A 24552-nucleotide genomic window follows, 5' to 3' on the forward strand; every position below is an offset into this window, starting at 1 on the left:
ATAAGGTTAACTTCCAAGCAAATGTGTCTAATTGGTTTATTTCTTTCTTTGTTTTCATTTTACAGCTATTCCCAATTCCCCTGGCACTCCAGAACCTAGTAATGTAACAGGCAATAGCATTACCCTGACATGGGCAAGGCCAGAATCAGATGGTGGCAGTGAAATTCAACAGTACATCCTTGAAAGGAGAGAAAAGAAAAGCACGCGATGGGTGAAAGTGATCAGCAAACGACCAATCTCTGAGACAAGATTCAAAGTCACTGGTCTGACAGAGGGCAATGAGTATGAATTCCATGTCATGGCTGAAAATGCTGCAGGAGTAGGACCTTCAAGTGGAATCTCAAGACTAATCAAATGTAGAGAGCCAGTCAACCCACCAAGTGCTCCCACTGTGGTCAAAGTGACAGACACATCAAAGACAACTGTGAGCTTAGAATGGTCTAAGCCAGTGTTTGATGGAGGGATGGAGATAATTGGGTATATTATTGAAATGTGCAAAGCTGACTTAGGAGACTGGCACAAGGTGAATGCAGAAGGATGTGTGAAAACAAGATATACGGTTACTGATCTACAAGCAGGTGAAGAATACAAATTCCGGGTTAGTGCTATCAATGGTGCTGGAAAAGGAGACAGCTGTGAAGTGACCGGCACCATTAAAGCAGTTGACCGATTATCAGCTCCTGAGTTAGACATCGATGCCAACTTCAAGCAGACTCATATTGTGAGAGCTGGGGCCAGTATCCGCCTCTTCATTGCCTATCAGGGTAGACCAACTCCGACAGCTGTGTGGAGCAAACCTGACTCTAACCTTAGCATTCGGGCTGATATCCATACAACAGACTCCTTCAGCACCCTCACCGTGGAAAACTGCAACCGAAACGACGCAGGGAAATATACCCTTACCGTGGAAAACAACAGCGGTAGTAAGTCAATCACATTCACCGTAAAGGTGCTAGACTCTCCAGGCCCACCTGGCCCAATTACCTTCAAGGATGTGACCCGGGGATCTGTTACATTGATGTGGGATGCCCCTCTCCTTGATGGGGGTGCCCGAATCCATCACTACGTGGTAGAGAAACGAGAAGCCAGTCGCCGTGGTTGGCAGGTGGTCAGTGAAAAATGCACTCGTCAGATCCTCAAGGTCAACGACCTGGTAGAAGGCGTTCCATACTATTTCCGTGTTTCTGCAGAAAATGAGTATGGTGTTGGTGAACCCTATGAAATGCCAGAACCAATGGTAGCCACAGAACAGCCTGCTCCACCGAAGAGACTTGATGTCATTGACACAAGCAAATCCTCTGTGGTCTTAGCTTGGCTTAAACCTGACCATGATGGAGGCAGCCGAATCTCTGGCTACCTGCTCGAAATGAGACAAAAGGGATCTGACTTCTGGGTTGAAGCTGGTCACACCAAACAGCTGACTTTCACGGTGGAGCAACTCATTGAGAACACTGAATATGAATTCCGCGTGAAGGCCAAGAATGATGCTGGCTACAGTGAACCCAGGGAAGCCTTCTCTTCTGTCATCATCAAGGAGCCTCAAATTGAGCCCACAGCTGATCTCACTGGAATTACCAATCAGCTCATAACTTGCAAAGCAGGCAGCACGTTTACCATTGACGTGCCAATCAGTGGTCGTCCCGCCCCCAAAGTAACATGGAAGCTTGAAGAAATGAGACTTAAGGAGACAGATCGAGTGAGTATCACAACAACAAAAGACAGAACCACCCTGTCTGTAAAGGACAGCATGAGAGGTGACTCTGGAAGGTACTTCTTGACCCTGGAAAATACAGCTGGTGTTAAAACATTTACCATCACAGTTGTGGTCATCGGAAGGCCAGGTCCAGTAACTGGCCCCATTGAAGTCTCATCTGTCTCAGCTGAATCATGCATCCTATCATGGGCTGAACCTAAAGATGATGGAGGCACCGATATTACTAATTACATAGTTGAAAAGCGTGAGTCAGGTACAACAGCTTGGCAGCTTGTCAATTCCAGCGTCAAGCGCACTCAGATTAAAGTCACTCATCTCACAAAATACATGGAATATTTTTTCCGTGTCAGTTCAGAGAACAGATTTGGCGTCAGCAAGCCTCTGGAATCAGCACCAATCGTTGCTGAGCATCCATTTGGTAAGAAAAATAAAAATCATATTTCCAAGTCTCTATTATTAAATATTTCCCCTGAATTTTATAAAACTGTATTCATATCTGATACCTTTGCTTATATTTAGTCCCACCAAGTGCACCTACCAGACCTGAGGTCTACTGTGTGTCTGCCAATACCATGTCTATTCGCTGGGAAGAACCCTATCATGATGGTGGCAGTAAAGTCACTGGCTACTGGGTTGAGAAGAAAGAACGTAACACCATTCTTTGGGTGAAAGAAAACAAAGTGCCATGCTTAGAGTGCAACTACAAAGTGACCGGTTTGGTAGAAGGACTGGAATATCAGTTCAGAACGTATGCACTCAATGTCGCAGGCGTTAGCAAAGCCAGTGAAGCATCAAGACCTATGATGGCTCAAAACCCAGTTGGTAGGTATCAGAATTTAAGGGTACATTTGTTTATCATCATCATCACCATCATCGTCATCATTATCGGTACTAGCAAAATTCAGAGTTGCATTTAACCTTATTTTTGCATCCCTTCCAGATGCACCAGGAAGACCAGAGGTGACAGATGTCACCAGATCAACGGTGTCACTGATTTGGTCTGCCCCAGCGTATGATGGAGGCAGCAAGGTTGTAGGCTACATCATAGAGCGTAAGCCAGTCAGTGAAGTTGGAGATGGTCGCTGGCTCAAGTGCAACTACACCATCGTATCTGACAATTTCTTCACCGTTACTGCTCTCAGTGAAGGAGACACTTATGAATTCCGTGTGTTGGCCAAGAATGCAACAGGCGTAGTTAGCAAAGGATCAGAATCTACAGGCCCCATCACTTGCCGAGATGAATACGGTAAAGAATAGTCAATGCTCTCCTTTTAAATTATCACGATTTCTATAACAATAAACTATCATATATTCATTCACATCTATGTTGCCTATGACAGCTCCACCCAAAGCCGAACTCGATGCCAGATTACAGGGTGATCTGGTTACCATCAGAGCAGGCTCGGATCTTGTTCTCGATGCTGCAGTTGGTGGCAAACCTGAACCCAAAATTATTTGGACCAAAGGGGACAAGGAACTAGATCTCTGTGAAAAAGTCTCTCTGCAGTACACTGGCAAACGAGCAACTGCTGTGATCAAGTTCTGTGACAGAAGTGACAGTGGAAGATACACTTTAACGGTGAAGAATGCCAGTGGGACCAAGGCCGTGTCTGTCATGGTCAAAGTTCTCGGTAAGTACGTCAAATGATCTTTGATTTTCAAAGCTTTCTCAAGCGTGGGCAGAAAGAAACACCTTCCTCATTGCTCATCCTTATACCTGTTTCAGATTCCCCGGGCCCATGTGGAAAGCTCACCGTCAGCAGAGTAACAGAGGAGAAGTGCACTTTAGCCTGGAACCTTTCTCAGGAAGATGGAGGTGCAGAAATAACTCACTACATCGTGGAAAGACGCGAGACTAGCAGACTCAACTGGGTGACTGTGGAAGGCGAATGCCCAACCCTATCCTATGTGGTTAAAAGACTCATCAAGAACAACGAATACATATTCCGAGTGCGGGCAGTAAACAAATATGGCCCTGGTGTGCCTGTTGAATCAGAGCCCATTGTCGCCAGAAACTCCTTCAGTGAGTATTAACACTCAAACAGTTCAGCAGTTGAAATGTAATGGGATCAGGGAGAAGGGAGGACAGTCATAGCAATAGTGATTTTGTGCGATTCTGATCATCCTTTTATTTTCATAAAAATATAAACAGCTATTCCATCACAACCTGGCATACCTGAAGAAGTTGGGGCTGGCAAAGAGCATATCATCATTCAGTGGACAAAACCTGAATCTGACGGTGGCAACGAGATCAGCAACTATCTAGTAGACAAACGTGAGAAGAAGAGCTTGCGCTGGACACGTGTGAACAAAGACCATGTGGTGTATGATACCAGGCTGAAGGTGACTGGCCTGATGGAAGGTTGTGATTACCAGTTCCGGGTGACCGCAGTAAATGCTGCTGGTAACAGCGAACCCAGCGAAGCTTCCAACTTTATCTCTTGCAGAGAACCATCATGTGAGTTCCAAGAATCATACATAACCCTAATGCCCATCAAAACCACATTACAAATAATTTTCCAACATGCCATTTCCAATAACTTGTAGAATTTGTGAATGGTCTAGAAAGGCATATGCTTATTAGAAGGATCTTAAATACAACCTAAGACAGAAAACATTTCAACTACTACTTCTGTCAATAAGTTACCAGTTACATTGCTAAAAACTGTTGCAGTATTTTCCAATCTGTGAAAAAATAAATAAACTATTTTACTACCAATATGAAAGGGATGTATTTTGCAAATCTTCCTAAGAAGGGAGAGAATTTTGTTGTAATGATAATAACTACTGAAAAGAATAAAAGACAACATCTCTTTTAAGAGGCTTAGCAGAGCATAAAGTTTCTTGTATTTTAGTAAGTACCTAACAAAATAATTGTCACAAGAGCTTCAGAAGTAAGTGGCAAATCCTTGTACAAAGTTTAAGCCCAAGAACTAAAAGGAATAAATCACTTGGATTGAATCGAGGAAGTAGAAGAAACTTATTCCTGTACTTATTAGCAATGTAGAGGTGACAAGTGATATTAACCCTGTTGAAAGCTGAGCAACTAAAGTCCCTGAGAATGGGTACTGTTAGCAATGAGCTTAGCAGGACACAGCATAGCTAGCCAAAGTGGCCAGAAAGAAACATCTACCTTTCTAAAGAAGTTTAACTCTTAAAACAATAATAATAGTAATAATAGAGCATACAGTGCTATCCTGCAATATCAGAAGAGCCTAGTTACAAAGAGTATCTTGGTGAGTGTGGACAAAGAACAATAATGCCTCAGTGAGTCTTGAAAACCAAAAATACAAATCTCAAGCTTCCTTATTTGTGTAATACCTGCATCCTTATTTTAAAATTTCATAGACACCCCTGGACCACCTTCTGCTCCGAGAGTTGTGGATACCACCAAACACAGCATTAGTTTAGCCTGGACCAAGCCCATGTATGACGGTGGCACTGACATCATAGGATATGTTCTTGAAATGCAAGAGAAGGACACTGATCAGTGGTACCGAGTGCATACCAACACCACAATAAGAAATAATGAATTCACCGTGACAGACCTTAAAATGGGCCAGAAATACTCCTTCAGAGTTGCCGCTGTGAATGTGAAGGGCATGAGTGAATACAGCGAGTCAACCGCTGAAATTGAGCCCATGGAAAGACTGGGTATTTATAATATAAGGTTTTAGGTGAATTATTTTCTCATCACACCTGTTCATGAATTAAGTTTTGACATTTACTTTCCAGAAATACCAGATCTTGAGCTTGCAGATGATTTAAAGAAGATTGTGACCATCAGAGCCGGGGCCTCGTTGCGGCTGATGGTGTCTGTATCTGGAAGACCACCACCCGTCATCACATGGAGCAAGAAGGGCATTGACCTTACAAGCCGGGCGATCATTGACAACACTGAGAGTTACTCTTTACTTATTGTGGACAAAGTTAACCGGTATGATGCTGGAAAATACACCATTGAAGCTGAAAACCAATCTGGCAAGAAATCAGCAACTGTCCTTGTTAAAGTATATGGTAAGTATTTGTCTTAAAATCAACTATGCTGTGAGTAGATTCTTTAAAAAGATACACCTTAACCTCTGATTATCACCTCTCTAAAAGGAACTACGTTGAGTATATTTTCCTGCCCCCCAAAAAAATCTATCAACCAATCAGGCAAACAGGAAGTATGGATATTTCATTCTCTTGTTTTAGATACTCCTGGTCCCTGTCCTTCAGTGAAAGTTAAGGAAGTATCAAGAGATTCTGTGACCATTACTTGGGAAGTTCCCACAATTGATGGTGGAGCTCCTGTCAACAATTACATTATTGAGAAGCGTGAAGCTGCCATGAGAGCATTCAAAACAGTAACTACCAAATGCAGCAAGACACTCTACAGAATTTCTGGACTTATAGAAGGAACCATGTACTATTTCAGAGTGCTGCCAGAAAATATCTATGGCATTGGAGAACCTTGTGAAACATCTGATGCAGTTCTGGTCTCAGAAGTACCTTTGGTGCCTGTGAAGCTAGAAGTTGTCGACGTCACCAAATCGACTGTTACCCTTGCCTGGGAAAAACCACTCTACGATGGTGGTAGCCGGCTCACTGGCTATGTTCTTGAGGCCTGCAAAGCTGGCACCGAGAGATGGATGAAGGTTGTCACCTTAAAACCCACAGTCCTAGAGCACACTGTTATTTCCTTAAATGAAGGTGAACAGTACTTATTTAGAGTAAGGGCACAAAATGAGAAAGGTGTGTCAGAACCAAGAGAGATCATCACAGCCGTGACTGTACAAGACCTCAGAGGTATGTACCAAATCACCAAAATAACAATAATAGTAAAGGAAAATGAAGGAAACATTCAGAATTCATGACACTTTGTCATTAGAAATAATACTTATGAATAAATGCCTACTTTTTCTCATAGTGTTGCCAGCAATCGATCTTTCTACAATGCCTCAAAAGACCATCCACGTCCCAGCCGGCAGACCAGTAGAGCTGGTGATACCAATTGCTGGTCGCCCACCTCCTGCTGCTTCCTGGTTCTTTGCTGGCTCTAAACTAAGAGAATCAGAGCGTGTCACAGTTGAAACTCATACTAAGGTAGCTAAATTAACCATTCGTGAAACCACTATCAGAGATACTGGAGACTATATACTTGAACTGAAGAATGCAACCGGAACTACTTCAGAGACCATTAAAGTTATCATTCTCGGTAAGGATGAGAGACCAAGACACAAGCAAGCTGTTGTTGTTTAGTCACCCAATTTTGATTTGAAGTGAAAATTAATCTCCGGGATTTCTTTTTTTTTTTTTCATAGACAAGCCTGGTCCACCAACTGGGCCTATCAAGATTGAAGAAATTGATGCTACTTCAGTGACCATTTCCTGGGGACCGCCTGAACTGGATGGTGGTGCTCCACTGAGTGGCTATGTGGTAGAACAACGTGATGCCCATCGTCCAGGGTGGCTGCCAGTGTCTGAATCAGTGACTAGATCAACATTTAAGTTTACCAGACTCACTGAAGGAAACGAGTATGCATTCCGTATAGCTGCGACAAACCGCTTCGGGATCGGCTCGTACTTGCAATCTGAGGCCATAGAATGTCGCAGCCGCATCAGTAAGTCCTGGACGCCACCCCCCACTCTGGGTAGAATCCCCAGAGGTAGAGTCCCCACCACAGAGATAGAATCCCCACCTCTGATCCTAAATATTAACAAGAAGGAATTTGTTCTTAATATACCCTTATGTAAGTAAAAATAGGTCACAAAGTTAATCCCAGTGTCTTTCCAAGGTTTCTAAACCTCCTTTTCTTGGAAGTTTTCAACATGGGTGGGGCTTTTTTTTAATGGAAGAAAGAGAGGAGGAGGGAGTTAGGGAAGGATGGATGGAAGGAAAGGCAGGAGGGAGGACTGGCTGTTACAGTGAGAAACAATACAGAATACATGCTAAATAAATGTTTATAGAATTGAAGAAAATGAGGAACAGCAAGAAAAGTACAAAAATGAAAACATGAGAAAAACAGTTGCAAGAGTCTTATATATACCATTTTAAGATGGTATATACAAGACACACTTATACAAATGTATGAGTCTTCAATTTATTCATGGTGCCATGTTGTGTTTCCCTCTGTCTTGCTGCAGATATTCCTGGACCTCCAGAAACATTACAGATATTTGATGTCTCACGTGAGGGCATGACACTTACTTGGTACCCACCAGAAGACGACGGTGGCTCCCAAGTGACTGGATATATTGTGGAGCGCAAAGAAGTGAGAGCAGATCGATGGGTCCGTGTAAATAAAGTACCAGTGACGATGACACGGTACCGTTCCACTGGCCTTACTGAAGGCTTAGAATATGAACACCGTGTCACAGCCATTAACGTGAGAGGAACTGGAAAACCAAGCCGTCCTTCCAAACCCACCATTGCCATGGATCCAATTGGTAAATACCTTTTGTATAAGTTTATTGAGGTATAATTTAATGTGGTAACAGTCACCCTTCTGAAATATAGAATTCTATAAGTTTTGTATAACCACCACCACAATCAAAATATAGAATATTTCCAACAGCTCAAAAAGTTCAGTTGTGTCCTCTGTCATCAATCCCCTCCCCACTCCAACCCCGGGCAACTTTGGGCAAATAACTTTATATTCTTCTCTTGAGTCTATTCCTCCCTCTTTAAAATGGAACTCACAATACACACCCTATATCACAGTTAAAATTTTAAAGCAAGTTAATATTTCTGGAAGCACTTTAAAAACTGATGGTAAATGTAAGATAGTATTAGTGATTATAAACAAAGCACAAATAAGACAAAGGAAAAACCAAGAGCTTTAAGTAATGTTAACTGATTAAAATAAATATTTACAAAATGAAAAATATTCTAATGTTATAGTCCATGTTTCCACAACTCACTGAAATTGTTAGGTGGTGCATTTGATTTTCAACTTTGCAGAAACTTTAACAAGTATGTTTTTGTCTTATTCTTATTCCCAGCTCCTCCAGGAAAGCCACAAAACCCAAGAGTTACTGATACAACAAGGACATCAGTCTCCCTGGCCTGGAGTGTTCCAGAAGATGAAGGAGGATCTAAAGTCACAGGCTACTTGATCGAAATGCAAAAAGTTGATCAATATGAATGGACCAAATGCAACACCACCCCAACCAAGATTCGGGAGTATACTCTCACACACCTACCTCAGGGCGCTGAATACAGATTCCGTGTCCTAGCTTGTAACGCTGGTGGACCTGGGGAGCCCGCTGAGGTACCAGGAACAGTCAAAGTCACGGAAATGCTTGGTAAGACATATGATCATTTACTTTCTGCTATAACTGCCTTAAGACTTATTTCCTACACCCGCCTCCCAAAATGCTAATTGTAACCCTACCTTTCTTCCCAGAATATCCTGACTATGAACTTGATGAAAGATACCAGGAAGGTATCTTTGTAAGACAAGGTGGGGTCATCAGACTTACCATACCAATCAAAGGAAAACCATTCCCAATATGTAAATGGACCAAGGAAGGCCAAGATATTAGTAAGCGTGCCATGATTGCAACCTCTGAAACTCACACTGAGCTTGTAATCAAAGAAGCAGACAGGGATGATTCTGGCACTTACGACCTGGTTCTGGAAAACAAGTGTGGCAAGAAGGCTGTCTACATCAAGGTCAGGGTGATAGGAAGTCCCAACACTCCAGAAGGGCCACTTGAATATGACGACATACAAGCTCGCTCTGTAAGGGTCAGTTGGAGACCCCCTGCCGATGATGGTGGTGCTGACATCTTAGGCTACATCCTCGAAAGACGAGAAGTGCCTAAAGCCGCCTGGTACACCATCGACTCCAGAGTCCGAGGTACATCTCTGGTCGTAAAAGGCCTCAAAGAAAACGTGGAGTACCATTTCCGTGTTTCAGCGGAAAACCAGTTTGGAATAAGCAAACCCTTGAAATCTGAGGAACCAGTCATACCAAAAACACCACTGAGTAAGTGCTCTTCCAACCATAACACTGTAAAAATCCTCTCAGTGCTCTTTTGTTTCAAAAGGAAAGCCACCAGCTTACAAGAGTTGGGACTGCACTCTAACATATGTGTTTTCCACTTACATTCCTAGACCCTCCCGAGCCTCCAAGCAATCCCCCAGAAGTACTAGATGTGACCAAGAGCTCTGTCAGCCTGTCCTGGTCCCGGCCCAGAGACGATGGTGGTTCTCGGGTCACAGGCTACTACATTGAACGCAAGGAGACATCAACTGACAAGTGGGTCAGACACAACAAGACTCAGATCACCACCACAATGTACACCATCACCGGGCTTGTTCCCGACGCGGAATATCAGTTCCGCATCATCGCACAGAATGACGTTGGCCTAAGCGAGACCAGCCCTGCTTCTGAACCAGTTGTTTGCAAAGATCCATTTGGTAAGGAAAGAGTTTCCAAAGGGGTTAGAATCAGAGAGGCAAACCATCTTTGCTCTTTTTCTTTTATTTCAGCAGGAAAGCTGATTTCCTTTTCAACTGTTTTCAAATATTTCAGATAAGCCAAGCCAACCTGGAGAACTCGAGATTCTTTCAATATCCAAAGACAGCGTCACTCTACAGTGGGAGAAACCTGAGTGCGACGGTGGCAAAGAAATCCTTGGATACTGGGTTGAATATAGACAATCTGGAGACAATGTCTGGAAGAAGAGCAGTAAGGACCGCATCAAGGACAGGCAATTCACAATAGGGGGTTTGCTGGAAGCTACGGAGTATGAATTCAGGGTTTTCGCTGAGAATGAGACAGGGCTGAGCAGACCTCGAAGAACGGCTATGTCTGTAAAGACGAAACTAACATGTAAGTAACATGTAACTACCACGTTAGTTCTCTGCTTCTGGTTTACAAACTGAGCAACATGTTAAGGCTAATTCTTTGTCTGGACTAAGTAGATCTCCAGAAAGCTTTACTGGAGAGCAAGTGTTTGGAAAGAAATCACTCACTCTGGCATATGCACACACAGGGAATAGTTGATGCATTCTAAAGGAAGTCATTCCAAGCACGTAACCTCAGCAGTGAACTGTTAGGTGCACTGAACTGATTCCTAAAGCAATTTCTCCCTTGAATACAATGGTTTTTTTTTTTTTTTAATACTCCTAGTAAGACTTGAAGGGTCAACAAATGTACCCCACTTCAGTGAACCTAAGTAAGGGCAAATCTACAGATTTATAGAGAACTAATATTTCCCCCAAACCCTATACATTGTTAATGCCTCCCAATCATAAAAAGTCACTCTACATAATAATATGATGTGCTCATTGAATCTCTACTTTCCAGATGATCCTCCAGTCACTGTGAAGCCTTTTTAAGAATTAGACTCATATGTAAATAATGGTGTCTAATAAAGTATTAGTCAATAGGATGAATTCATTCCTGATATACAAGGACAGAGGATTATAGATTCAGTAGTAACAATAATGCATTAATGTTATCTTTCATACCCTTCAGCTGGAGAGGCCCCAGGAGTACGCAAAGAAATGAAGGATGTCACCACCAAACTGGGTGAAGCTGCTCAACTCTCATGCCAGATTGTTGGAAGGCCTCTACCAGACATTAAATGGTACCGATTTGGTAAGGAGCTGATACAAAGCCGCAAGTACAAAATGTCTTCAGATGGACGCACACATACTCTAACAGTAATGACCGAGGAACAAGAAGATGAAGGCGTTTATACCTGCGTAGCTACCAATGAGGTTGGAGAAGTAGAATCCAGTAGTAAGCTTCTCCTGCAAGCAATGCCACAATTCCATCCCGGTTACCCACTGAAAGAGAAGTATTACGGTGCTGTGGGGTCAACGCTTCGACTTCACGTTATGTACATTGGCCGTCCAGTACCTGCCATCACTTGGTTCCATGGCCAGAAACTTTTGCAAAACTCAGAAAACACTGCTATTGAAAACACTGAGCACTATACTCATCTCGTCATGAAGAATGTCCAACGTAAGACTCACGCTGGGAAATACAAAGTTCAGCTCAGCAATGTTCTTGGAACAGTGGATGCCATCCTTGATGTGGAAATACAAGGTATTTTATTTTCATTTTCAGTGGGGGTTTTTTTGTTGTTTTTAAAGAAAAAAGAAAAAAATCTTGGGAGACACACTACAGAAACCACTCCAATTGTATTTTCTCCCAACAGATAAACCAGACAAACCTACAGGACCAATTGTGATTGAAGCTCTATTGAAGAACTCTGTGGTGATCAGCTGGAAACCACCTGCAGATGACGGAGGTTCCTGGATCACCAATTATGTGGTAGAGAAATGTGAGGCCAAGGAAGGGGCTGAATGGCAATTGGTGTCTTCAGCCATCTCAGTGACAACCTGTAGAATTGTGAACCTCACAGAAAATGCTGGGTATTACTTCCGGGTTTTGGCTCAGAACACGTTTGGCATCAGTGACCCTCTAGAAGTCTCCTCAGTTGTGATCATTAAGAGTCCATTTGGTGAGTACAACCTCTACAGTCTTCCTATGGCCAAATTCCATCTGTACATAAAACTTTTTTTTTAAACAGAAATAACTTTTGAAAGGAGATAGCAAAGATTCAGCTAAAGTACAAGTGCCTTTTATCTCACTTAAATTGAATTTTTGCTTATCTAAAAGGGCACATGTATACCCTATCCCCTTTTTCTCTAAAAAGGAACTTTGTGTTTTGGTAAGTTTCTCGGCATAAAGTAACCAATTTCATTTTTCTGGATTAGTTATTCTTAATAGAACTTTGGGTTCATAACATTTTATTTTTTAAAAAATAAGCTCTTCATAAAGCTGTTTGTTTCACCCCATGAGTCAAATGCTTTTTGTTTGTTTTAAACAGAAAAGCCAGGTGCTCCTGGCAAACCAACTATTGCTGCTGCCACAAAAGATTCTTGTGTTGTGGCCTGGAAGCCACCTGCCAGTGATGGAGGTGCAAAGATTAGAAATTACTACCTTGAGAAGCGTGAGAAGAAGCAGAACAAGTGGATTGCTGTGACAACAGATGAAATTCGAGAAACCGTCTTTTCAGTGCAAAACCTTATTGAAGGTCTTGAATATGAGTTCCGTGTGAAATGTGAAAACCTAGGTGGGGAAAGCGAATGGAGTGAAATATCAGAACCTGTCATTCCCAAATGTGATGTCCCAATTCAGGCACCACACTTTAAAGAGGAACTGAGAAATCTAAATGTCAGATATCACAGCAATGCTACTTTGGTCTGCAAAGTGACTGGTCATCCAAAACCAATTGTGAAATGGTACAGACAAGGCAAAGAAATCATTGCAGATGGATTAAAGTACAGGATTCAAGAGTTTAAGGGTGGCTACCACCAGCTCATCATTGCAAGCGTCACAGATGATGATGCCACAGTTTACCAAGTCAGAGCTACCAACCAAGGAGGGTCTGTGTCTGGCACTGCCTCCTTGGAAGCAGAAGGTAAAAATAAATCAGCAAACATCATTTTGGTGCTAGATTACATATTATTAATTGGGGTAGGGGGTGCTCTTAAATAGTGTTGGGTATTGCTAAATTATATTCTTCCTTCTTTTATTCTGATACAGTTCCAGCCAAGATACACTTGCCTAAAAATCTTGAAGGCATGGGAGCAGTCCACGCTCTCCGAGGTGAGGTAATCAGCATCAAGATCCCATTCAGTGGCAAACCAGCCCCAGTGATCACCTGGCAGAAAGGACAAGATCTCATCAACAACAATGGCCACTACCAAGTTATTGTCACAAGATCTTTCACATCACTTGTTTTCCCCAACGGAGTGGAGAGAAAAGATGCTGGTTTCTATGTGGTCTGTGCTAAAAACAGATTTGGAATTGATCAGAAGACAGTTGAACTGGACGTGGCCGATGTTCCCGACCCACCCAGAGGAGTCAAAGTTAGTGACGTCTCACGAGATTCTGTCAACTTAACATGGACTGAGCCAGCTTCTGATGGTGGCAGCAAAATCACCAACTACATTATTGAAAAATGTGCGACCACTGCAGAAAGATGGATCCGCGTAGGACAGGCCCGAGAAACACACTATACCGTGATCAACTTATTTGGAAAAACAAGTTACCAGTTCCGTATAATAGCGGAAAATAAATTTGGCCTGAGCAAGCCTTCTGAGCCTTCAGAACCAACCATAACCAAAGAAGATAAGACCAGAGCTATGAACTATGATGAAGAGGTTGATGAAAGCAGGGAAGTTTCTATGACCAAAGCATCTCACTCTTCAACCAAGGAACTCTATGAGAAATATATGATTGCTGAAGATCTTGGGCGTGGTCAGTTTGGAATTGTCCACCGTTGTGTTGAAACATCCTCAAAGAAGACATACCTGGCCAAATTTGTTAAAGTCAAAGGGGCTGATCAGGTTTTGGTAAAGAAAGAAATTTCCATTCTAAACATCGCTAGGCACCGAAATATCTTATACCTCCATGAATCATTTGAAAGCATGGAAGAATTAGTTATGATCTTTGAGTTCATATCAGGACTTGACATATTTGAACGCATTAACACAAGTGCTTTTGAACTTAATGAGAGAGAAATTGTAAGCTATGTTCGCCAGGTCTGCGAAGCACTTGAGTTCTTACACAGTCATAATATTGGACACTTTGATATTAGACCAGAAAATATCATTTACCAAACAAGAAGGAGCTCCACCATTAAAATCATAGAATTCGGTCAAGCCCATCAGCTGAAGCCAGGGGACATCTTTAGGCTTCTGTTCACTGCCCCTGAATACTATGCACCTGAAGTCCACCAGCATGATGTTGTCAGCACAGCCACAGACATGTGGTCACTCGGAACACTGGTATATGTGCTGTTGAGTGGTATCAATCCATTCCTGGCCGAAACTAACCAACAGGTAATTGAGAACATCATGAATGCTGAATATACCTTTGATGAAGAAGCATTCCAAGAGATCAGCCTTGAAGCCATGGACTTTGTTGACCGGCTGTTAGTGAAAGACAGAAAATCTCGCATGACAGCATCTGAGGCTCTCCAGCACCCGTGGCTGAAGCAGAAGATAGAAAGAGTCAGTACTAAAGTGATCAGGACACTGAAACACCGACGTTACTACCACACCCTGATCAAGAAAGACCTCAACTTCGTTGTGTCTGCAGCCAGGATCTCCTGTGGTGGTGCAATTCGATCTCAGAAGGGAGTGAGCGTTGCTAAAGTTAAAGTGGCATCCATTGAAATCGGCCCAGTTTCTGGGCAGATAATGCATGCAGTCGGTGAAGAAGGAGGATATGTCAAATACGTGTGCAAAATTGAAAATTACGATCAGTCTACCCAAGTGACTTGGTACTTTGGTGTCAGACAGCTGGAGAACAGTGAGAAATATGAAATCACCTATGACGATGGAGTGGCCACCATGTATGTCAAACACATTACCAAATTTGATGACGGTACCTACAGATGCAAAGTAGTCAATGACTACGGGGAAGACAGTTCTTACGCAGAGCTGTTTGTTAAAGGTGTGAGAGAAGTTTACGACTATTACTGCCGTAGAACCATAAGGAAAATTAAGCGCAGAACAGATACCATGAGACTCCTGGAAAGGCCACCAGAATTCACGCTGCCTCTCTATAACAGGACAGTTTATGTGGGTGAAAATGTCCGGTTTGGAGTAACTATAACTGTCCACCCAGAGCCTCGAGTAACATGGTATAAATCAGGTCAGAAAATCAAACCAGGTGATGATGATAGGAAGTACACATTTGAGTCCGACAAGGGTCTTTACCAATTAACAATCAACAGTGTAACTACGGATGATGCTGCCGAATACACTGTTGTGGCAAAAAACAAATACGGTGAAGACAGCTGCAAAGCAAAGCTGACTGTGACCCCACACCCACCTCCAACAGGTACGACCCTAAGACCCATGTTCAAACGGCTACTGGCAAACGCAGAATGCCAAGAAGGCCAAAGTGTCTGCTTTGAGATCAGGGTGTCTGGCATCCCCACGCCAACATTAAAATGGGAGAAAGACGGTCGGCCACTGTCCCTCGGGCCTAACATTGAAATTATCCATGAAGGCTTGGATTATTATGCTCTTCATATCAGGGATACTTTGCCTGAAGACACGGGTTACTATAGAGTCACAGCCACAAACACTGCTGGATCCACCAGCTGCCAGGCCCACCTACAAGTGGAACGCCTGAGGTACGTCAAACAGGAGTTCAAGACTAAGGAGGAGCGTGAACGACACGTACAGAGGCAAATTGACAAGACGCTGAGAATGGCTGAAATTCTTTCCGGAACTGAGACTGTGCCACTAACACAGGTCGCCCAGGAGGCACTGAGAGAAGCTGCCATCCTTTACAAACCAGCCGTCAGCACCAAGACTGTAAAAGGGGAATACCGACTTGAGACGGAAGAAAAGAAGGAGGAGAGAAAACTCCGCATGCCTTACGAAGTACCAGAGCCACGCAAGTACAAACCGGCCACCATAGAAGAAGACCAACACATTAAGCAGTTCGTGCCCATGTCTGACATGAAATGGTACAAAAAGATACGCGATCAATTTGAAATGCCTGGGAAGGTGGACAGAGTTGTACAGAAAAGACCCAAGCGCATCCGCCTTTCAAGATGGGAACAGTTCTACGTGATGCCTCTTCCACGCATCACCGATCAATACAGACCCAAGTGGAGGATTCCCAAACTGTCCCAAGACGACCTTGAAATGGTGAGACCAGCCCGCCGGCGTACACCTTCTCCTGATTATTACTTTTATTACAGACCCAGGAGACGTTCTCTCGGTGACATCTCGGATGAAGAATTGCTCCTGCCCATTGACGACTACCTGGCAATGAAGAGAACAGAGGAAGAGAGGCTGCGTCTTGAAGAAGAGCTGGAACTGGGTTTTTCAGCCTCACCCCCAAGCCGGAGCCCTCCACGTTTTGAGCTTTCGAGTCTGCGTTACCCTTCCCCACAAGCTCACATCAAGGTGGAGGAAGCAAGAAAAGACTTCAGATACTCAACGTATCACATCCCAATGAAGGCAGAGACCAGCACGAGTTACGCAGAGCTGCGGGAGCGGCACGCCCGCGTCTCGCACAGGCAGCCCAGGCAGCGGCAGAGGATCATGGCCGAGAGAGAGGACCAGGAGCTGCTGCGTCCAGTCACCACCACCCGGCGCCTCTCGGAATACAAAAGCGAGCTGGACCACATGGCGAAGGAAGAAAAATCTAGAAAGAAATCAAGACGCCATAGAGAAGTGACTGAAATAACGGAAACTGAGGAAGAATATGAGATCTCCAAACACACTCAGAGAGACACTTCCTCCTCGGTGTCCAGGCTGCTGAGACGCCGGCGCTCCCTGTCTCCGACCTACATCGAGTTGATGAGGCCGGTGTCCGAGCTGATCCGGCCGCGGCCACAGCCAGCTGAGGAATATGAATATGAAGATGACGTAGAAAGAAGGTCTCCTACCCCAGAGAGGACTCGCCCACGTTCCCCCAGCCCTGTGTCTAGTGAGCGATCACTGTCAAGATTTGAGAGGTCGGCAAGATTTGATATCTTTTCCAGGTACGAGTCCATGAAAGCTGCTTTAAAAACTCAGAAGACATCAGAAAGGAAGTATGAGGTTTTGAGTCAGCAGCCTTTTACGCTGGACCACATGCCTCGAATCACACTGAGGATGCGCTCCCACAGGGTCCCGTGCGGCCAAAATACACGTTTTATCTTAAATGTTCAGTCTAAGCCAACTGCCGAGGTCAAATGGTACCACAACGGTGTAGAACTCCAAGAGAGCAGTAAGATTCATTACACCAACACCAGTGGGGTCCTGACCCTGGAAATTCTGGACTGTCATATTGATGACAGCGGAACATACCGTGCCGTGTGCACCAACTACAAAGGTGAGGCTTCTGACTATGCAACCTTGGACGTCACGGGAGGGGATTACACCACCTATGCTTCCCAGCGCAGAGACGAAGAGGTCCCCCGATCTGTTTTCCCTGAGCTGACGAGAACAGAGGCATATGCGGTTTCATCATTTAAGAAAACATCTGAGATGGAAGCTTCCTCTTCCATCAGGGAAATGAAATCACAGATGACAGAGACAAGGGAAAGTCTCTCATCGTATGAACACCATGCATCTGCAGAAATGAAAAGTGCTGCAGTCGAAGAAAAGTCGCTGGAAGAAAAATCCACACACAGGAAGATCAAGACGACTTTGGCAGCAAGAATTCTCACGAAGCCAAGGTCCATAACGGTGTATGAAGGCGACTCTGCAAGGTTTTCTTGCGACACAGATGGTGAGCCGGTACCGACTGTGACATGGCTGCGTAGGGGACAAGTCATAAGCACTTCCGCCCGCCACCAAGTGACCACCGCAAAGTACAAATCGACCTTTGAGATCTCTTCAGTCCAGGCTTCAGATGAGGGCAACTACAGCGTGGTGGTAGAGAACAGCGAAGGGAAGCAAGAGGCACAGTTTACTCTGACCATTCAAAAGGCCAGGGTTACTGAAAAGGCTCTGACATCACCACCGAAAGTCAAATCCCCAGAGCCTCGGGTAAAATCCCCAGAAGGAGTCAAGTCTCCAAAACAAGTGAAATCCCCAGAACCGGTGACTTCTCACCCAAAAGCTGTATCACCCACAGAGGCAAAACCCACACCAACAGAAAAGGTTCAGCAGCTGCCAGCCGCTGCCCCACCCAAGATAATTCAGTCCTTGAAAGCAGAAGCTTCTAAAGATACAGCAAAGCTGACCTGTGTGGTCGAAAGTACTGTATTGTGTGCAAAAGAGGTCACCTGGTATAAAGATGGCAAGAAACTGAAGGAAAATGGGCATTTCCAGTTTCATTATTCGGCAGATGGTACCTATGAGCTCAAAATCCATAACCTCACTGAATCTGATTGTGGAGAATATGTTTGTGAGATTTCTGGTGAAGGTGGAACTTCCAAAACTAACTTCCAATTTGTGGGACAAGCCTTTAAGAATATCCATGAGGAAGTTTCAAGCATATCAGAAACCAAGAAAGCAGCTCAGAAAACTGCCGAGTCAACAGAAACCAAGAAAGCGGCTCAGAAAACTGCCGAGTCAACAGAAACCAAGAAAGCGGCTCAGAAAACTGCTGAGTCAACAGAAACCAAGAAAGCAGCTCCAAAAACTGCTGAGCCAACAGAAACCAAGAAAGCAGCTCCAAAAACTGCTGAGCCAACAGAAACCAAGAAAACTGAAACAAAAGCTCCTGAACCAGTTTCCACAAAACCAGTAATTGTTACTGGGCTGCAGGATACAACTATTTCTTCAGACAGTGTCACTAAATTTGCAGTTAAAGCTACTGGAGAACCCCAGCCGACTGTCATCTGGACAAAGGATGGAAAGGTAACCAGTTCTTAAATGATCCTTAATCTTATCTTCTAAAAACACTAACCTCTTCCCTCTTCCCCATCTCCCAAAGAAAGTTTAAAAGTAAATCACTTTTTAAAACTCAAATCACGTGCATTCTACAGGCTATAACACAAGGAGGTAAATATAAACTCTCTGAAGACAAAGGAGGATTCTTCCTAGAAATTCATAAGACTGATACTTCTGACGGTGGACTTTATACTTGTACAATAACAAATTCAGCTGGATCTGTGTCCTCTAGCTGCAAATTAACAATAAAAGGTAGGTTGGCTTTTATTCTTACCAATAATTTTCAGAAAACAATATGAAGGAAACATTTCTAAACACTATTCCTTACACATACACACACACACACACACACACACAAAGTATTAAAATAAAACTGTTTTACCAAGTTACAGAATACCATTTGTACACAAATGTACAAATACACATATTTGAAGTTATCATATACTTTTATATTTATTAAGTGTCTAATTGTATGTGGTGTTATATAAGATTCCATAGAGATTATATAAGATTCCTGCTCCCAGGAACGTTTAAGAATAAAGTCAGGTGAATATACAAAATGGCACTTCTTCCCTAAAACTTCACTCTTGCTAATTTTCCAAAGCAGTGGAAAGTTAATGAAAGAAGTGTATCAGTATTCCCAATTAAAATTAGTTTGCTTTCATCTCAGTCTTCTAAAACATAATTCAATTGTTTTAATTACTCAAAATCTCCTAAATCCACCCATCTCCTAAATCCTTCAACTATTCTTTTCAAAACTTTTTTTCCCCTTAAGTCATAAAAATCATTCTTCTGTTTAGTTTAGTTTAAATAATCATTACACTGATCTCCAAAGTCATGCATGACAACTTTCCAAGATTGGGACTGAGAAAGAATTAGGTATTACCTACACTGCATGCGTTAAGTCAATATTTTTTCTTTGTATATTATTCACTTACAGAATCCACAAGAGAAGAGGGTGGGGCCTCTTTCCAATTCAGTTTGCCTTATAGAGCTTTCTTTTTCAGCTGTAACAGACACCGAGATACAGAAAGTATCTACACAAAAGACCTCCAAAAGTACATCCCAGAAGAAGGCAGATGTCCAAGAGGAAATTTCCAAAAAAGCCCTAATTTCTGAAGAAATCAAGATGTCAGAGGTGAAATCTCCAGAGAAGCTGGCCCTCAAGGAGGAAGCTTCAACAGTTCTGATTTCCGAAAAAGTCAAGAAATCAGAAGCGACCTCCCTGGAAAAATCCATTGTCCATGAGGAAATCACTAAAGCATCACAGGCATCAGAAGAAATCAGAACTGATGCTGAGATTAAAGCATATTCTACTCAGATGAGTATACCTGATGGTCAGAAAGTGACTTTAAAAGCCAACATTGCTGGTGCCACTGATGTGAAATGGGTATTGAATGGGGTAGAGCTCAGTAACTCCGAGGAGTACAGATATGGCGTCTCAGGCAGCGACCAGACGCTGACCATCAAGCAGGCTGGTCACAAAGATGAAGGGATCCTCACCTGCATTGGCAAAACCAGCCAAGGAATCATCAAGTGTCAGTATGATCTGACCCTGAGCAAAGAACTCTCAGATGCTCCAGCCTTCATCTCCCAGCCCAGATCTCAAAATGTTAACGAAGGACAAAATGTTCTCTTTTCTTGTGAAATCAGTGGTGAGCCATCGTCTGAAATCGAATGGTTTAAAAACAACCTGCCAGTAAGTTGAGTTATGAATATACTACTGAAGAAAACTTTAAATACCCCATCTACTCCTGAAGAGCTCAGAGAAACCCTTTTTTTCTCTTTTTAGATTTCTGTTTCTTCAAATATCAGCGTAAGTCGCTCCAGAAATGTATATTCTCTTGAAATCCGAAATGCCTCAGTAAGTGACAGTGGGAAATACACAATTAAGGCCAAAAATTTCCATGGCCAATGTTCAGCTACTGCTTCCTTAACGGTCCTTCGTAAGTATTTCTTTACCATCTTCCTTACTTGCTTAAGGCCGTTATCTGAGTTTTTTTGTTTGTTTTTTGCTTTTGTCTTCTGAGCCCAGCAAACTCTCTGGAGCCCCATGTGTAAGAGACACCGGCCTCCTGTGTGAATTCATTCTTAAAGGTCAACGTTTCTTTACAGCTAGACAGAAACATGGATAAGTTAACTTTCAAAGCAAAGCTACCAACTGTCCTATTACATGTATTTTCAGAATGCACAATATAAAAATTATTTTCTGTATGACTAATCATTTTTCTCCTAGTGATTCTAGCACCTGCATGTAATGTAATGATAGAAATATAAGGATTCGTTTCTGGGAGACACTGAGCTAGCTCTTGACAACTGTATGTATGCATTTGCTTATGCTTCCACAGCAAATTGTTTGGGTTGCGTTTCTGTGTGTGTGTCTAAGTGTTCCATTTCTGTAAGTCAGTGTCAGATGTCACCAATTAGCCAGATGTCATTGGTGTTCACTGTGTATCTGCTATGCTCCACAGCTCTAGTTGAAGAACCTCCCAGAGAGGTAGTATTGAGGACAAGTGGTGACACGAGCTTGCAAGGAAGCTTCTCATCTCAGTCAGTCCAAATGTCTGCCTCGAAGCAGGAGGCCTCCTTCAGCAGTTTCAGCAGCAGCAGTGCTAGCAGCATGACCGAAATGAAATTTGCAAGCATGTCTGCCCAAGGCATGTCCTCCATGCAAGAGTCCTTTGTAGAAATGAGTTCCAGCAGTTTTATGGGAAAATCTAGTATGACACAACTGGAAAGCTCAACTAGTAGGATGCTTAAAGCAGGCGTAAGAGGTGAGCAATCAAATTACTGGTAGAGGTAGACAAGCCTAGTAGCATGGTAGAGTCCTTAGTACATACAATTCAGTAGAAAGCAAACTGTTACATTTTCAGTGATCCTAAAACTTTTTTGTTGTTTTTGTTCCATAAAGGAATTCCACCTAAAATTGAAGCTCTTCCCTCTGACATCAGCATTGACGAGGGCAAAGTTTTAACAGTAGCCTGCGCTTTTACGGGTGAGCCTACCCCGGAAATAACATGGTCCCATGGTGGAAGAAAAATTCAAAATCAAGAACAGCAAGGGAGATTCCATATTGAAAACACAGATGACCTGACAACTCTGATCATCATGGACGTACAGAAACAAGATGGTGGACTTTATACCCTGAGCTTAGAGAATGAATTTGGATCTGACTCTGCTACTGTAAATATAAATATTCGATCCATTTAAGAGGGCCTGTGCTCTCATATTCAGACATTCTTAACCTTTCCTGAACGATTCACATAGACTAATCTTTCTGATCTGTAAATACTTTTTAAAAAAATGTAGTTTTGTATCAACCTAAATGAGTCGAAGTTCAAAAATATGCATTTCAATCTTTTCTTAATTGTTGACCTAAGAAGATTATACATTCTCTAGTGACATGTACATACTGTATATAGCCGAATTAACGGTTATAAAGTTTTGTACCATTTATTTTATGACATTTTACAATGTAACTGTTGAAACTAACTGTTGGTAGGAGAAAGTTTCTTATGGAGCGAATACCCTGCTCAACACTTAATCAATCTTTGTGCCTCAACATAATGTTGATGTCTAAGTATGCCTCAATGGGTCGAGAAATTCCCCATTGAAGATGTCCTATCCACCGACACGATGCTGTGCACGTCACCTGATATGTGCACCAATACTTACTGAATCAGAAATGTAAGGCATTGGTGATGTTTGCATTTACCCTCCTGTAAGCAACACTTTAACGTCTTACATTTTCTCTGATGATGTCACACTCAAAATGATCATGACTTAAATATTACCAGAGCAAAGTGCAACGGCCAACACTTTGTTCGCTCATTTCACACTGTCTCTGACCATAGAGAGTGCCTGGGTAGCTTGGAAAAGCAACATCACCTGGCCATCCCCTCATTTAACCAAGCTGTTCATGCGTTCCTATGCCAGAGCAGTGCCAACTCTTGGAGGTCCCGGGGTGCAGCCAACGCCTTCGTGTGGTAGCTCTAAATTTAAATTACACCAGAGAAACCGGGGCAACTAAGCAATGAGCCACAGCAAAAAATAAAGAACAACAACAAAATAAAGCTGTCGTTAAATTTAAAACAACAAAATATTACTAACTGCCCAAAATATCAATTTGATGTAGTTCTTTTCATGCAGGTTTAAATTCAATTGTTAGTTATAATTGTTGGACCTCCTTGAGATAGTAACAACAAAATAAAGCAAGCTATCTGCACCTCAAAATGTGTGATTGGTTGTTTTCTGTAAAATTCTGGGGTTGGGGAGGTATGTGCCTTTGCAAATCACAGAAATGATCACAGATAAGAAAAAGCAACTCAAGTTCTTCACAGCAAATATTTAAATTACCATGGTGAATGCATTCCACAATTTTTTTAAAGCATAGATATGATTCTCATGGATAAAGTTACCACCAAAAGTTAACAAAAATCCCCCAAAATAATACATCAAATCTTCTAAACTTATCATCAAGAAAAATATTTTTATGGGAGCTGATTCGTTAAATCCAAAGATATTGAACATCTACAATTCACGATATTTTGTGCCAGACAGCAATGCAAAGATGAGCAAGATGAAATAGACCCTGTCCCTCAAGGAGTATAGAAAAGAATATGACAATTTCAGGGAAAATGATCAATTGTGCAACTGAATCCGTTACTGACTACTGCAGCTCCAAATTGAGACAGAACAAATCAAAGTCCTCAAAGCTAAAGAACTCGCTTTAAATGGTATAGTCCTACTATGCTTTTCAAAACAACTTCATGATGAAATATCTAGCACCAGAAAAATCTGTATCCACCTCAATTAGATAATCCTAATTGTAAACCTATAAAGTTGATTATTTGCCTAAATTACCCCCTAAATGTAAGTACAAGCGGCCAAAGCTAAAGCAAATGCACTGTCAATTCTTACTCCCCCAAAGAAGATGTTAGGTCTTCGTTCATTTATTCAAGTATTCTGTCTTAAGTCAGATTCCCTAAAAGCAGAGCCTAAGACTAGACTCTAGTATAAGTAGTTTTTTGAGGGACTGCTCTCAGGAAAAAGGAAGTGAGGGAAGCAGAGTAGAGGAAGAAAGCTAAGCAAGAATGTGGTCTCCGCGGGAGCTTCAGCCGCATCCCACAGGGAGCATTAATTGTACCAGAGTTGGTTCCACCTGGGAGCAAGGGCGCTGACCTTCTGTACCCGCTTATCTGCCAATTAGTGCCTACAGGCTGGGAGCTTGTGGGAGCGGGGTGGGGGGCGGTGGGGGGGAGACGGAAATAACCTCCAGGGTGAGGGGCACCCCTTGGCCAGAGCAATCTCTGCAGACTAGGGCAGCTAAACAGCCAATACACAAGAAACTGGGCCGTGTACACATCACCTGGATCTGGGAGGTACGGACAGCACTCACTGCACCATCTAACAACTTGAAATGCCAGTTCTTACCTTAAAACAAGAGAGGCAGGGATTCCTGAGGCTGACTCCC

At 42.8% G+C, this 24552-nt stretch overlaps 1 protein-coding gene across 5 annotated transcripts in view; it reads left to right on the top strand.

Annotated features, from left to right (window-relative positions):
• TTN (titin) overlaps positions 1–22309 on the top strand; it is a 279823-nt gene extending 257514 nt beyond the window's left edge. For all 5 annotated transcript variants that reach the window (XM_068543885.1, XM_068543886.1, XM_068543888.1 and 2 more), the window contains 26 exons: positions 66–2132; positions 2234–2536; positions 2655–2960; positions 3055–3345; positions 3441–3737; positions 3867–4172; positions 5063–5368; positions 5450–5731; positions 5912–6505; positions 6627–6914; positions 7021–7320; positions 7844–8146; positions 8702–9004; positions 9106–9690; positions 9819–10124; positions 10240–10539; positions 11188–11763; positions 11876–12181; positions 12551–13144; positions 13270–18737; positions 18891–19046; positions 19175–19331; positions 20087–20778; positions 20872–21025; positions 21551–21853; positions 21991–22309. In XM_068543885.1, the coding sequence (XP_068399986.1) occupies positions 66–2132; positions 2234–2536; positions 2655–2960; positions 3055–3345; positions 3441–3737; positions 3867–4172; positions 5063–5368; positions 5450–5731; positions 5912–6505; positions 6627–6914; positions 7021–7320; positions 7844–8146; positions 8702–9004; positions 9106–9690; positions 9819–10124; positions 10240–10539; positions 11188–11763; positions 11876–12181; positions 12551–13144; positions 13270–18737; positions 18891–19046; positions 19175–19331; positions 20087–20778; positions 20872–21025; positions 21551–21853; positions 21991–22289 (15842 nt within the window). In that variant the 3' untranslated portion in view covers positions 22290–22309. The remainder of the gene's footprint in view (positions 1–65; positions 2133–2233; positions 2537–2654; positions 2961–3054; positions 3346–3440; positions 3738–3866; positions 4173–5062; positions 5369–5449; positions 5732–5911; positions 6506–6626; positions 6915–7020; positions 7321–7843; positions 8147–8701; positions 9005–9105; positions 9691–9818; positions 10125–10239; positions 10540–11187; positions 11764–11875; positions 12182–12550; positions 13145–13269; positions 18738–18890; positions 19047–19174; positions 19332–20086; positions 20779–20871; positions 21026–21550; positions 21854–21990) is intronic.
• Positions 22310–24552: the final 2243 nt, after the last annotated feature.

This window comes from Eschrichtius robustus, chromosome 5, assembly GCF_028021215.1.
Source record: "Eschrichtius robustus isolate mEscRob2 chromosome 5, mEscRob2.pri, whole genome shotgun sequence".
NCBI lineage: Eukaryota > Metazoa > Chordata > Mammalia > Artiodactyla > Eschrichtiidae > Eschrichtius > Eschrichtius robustus.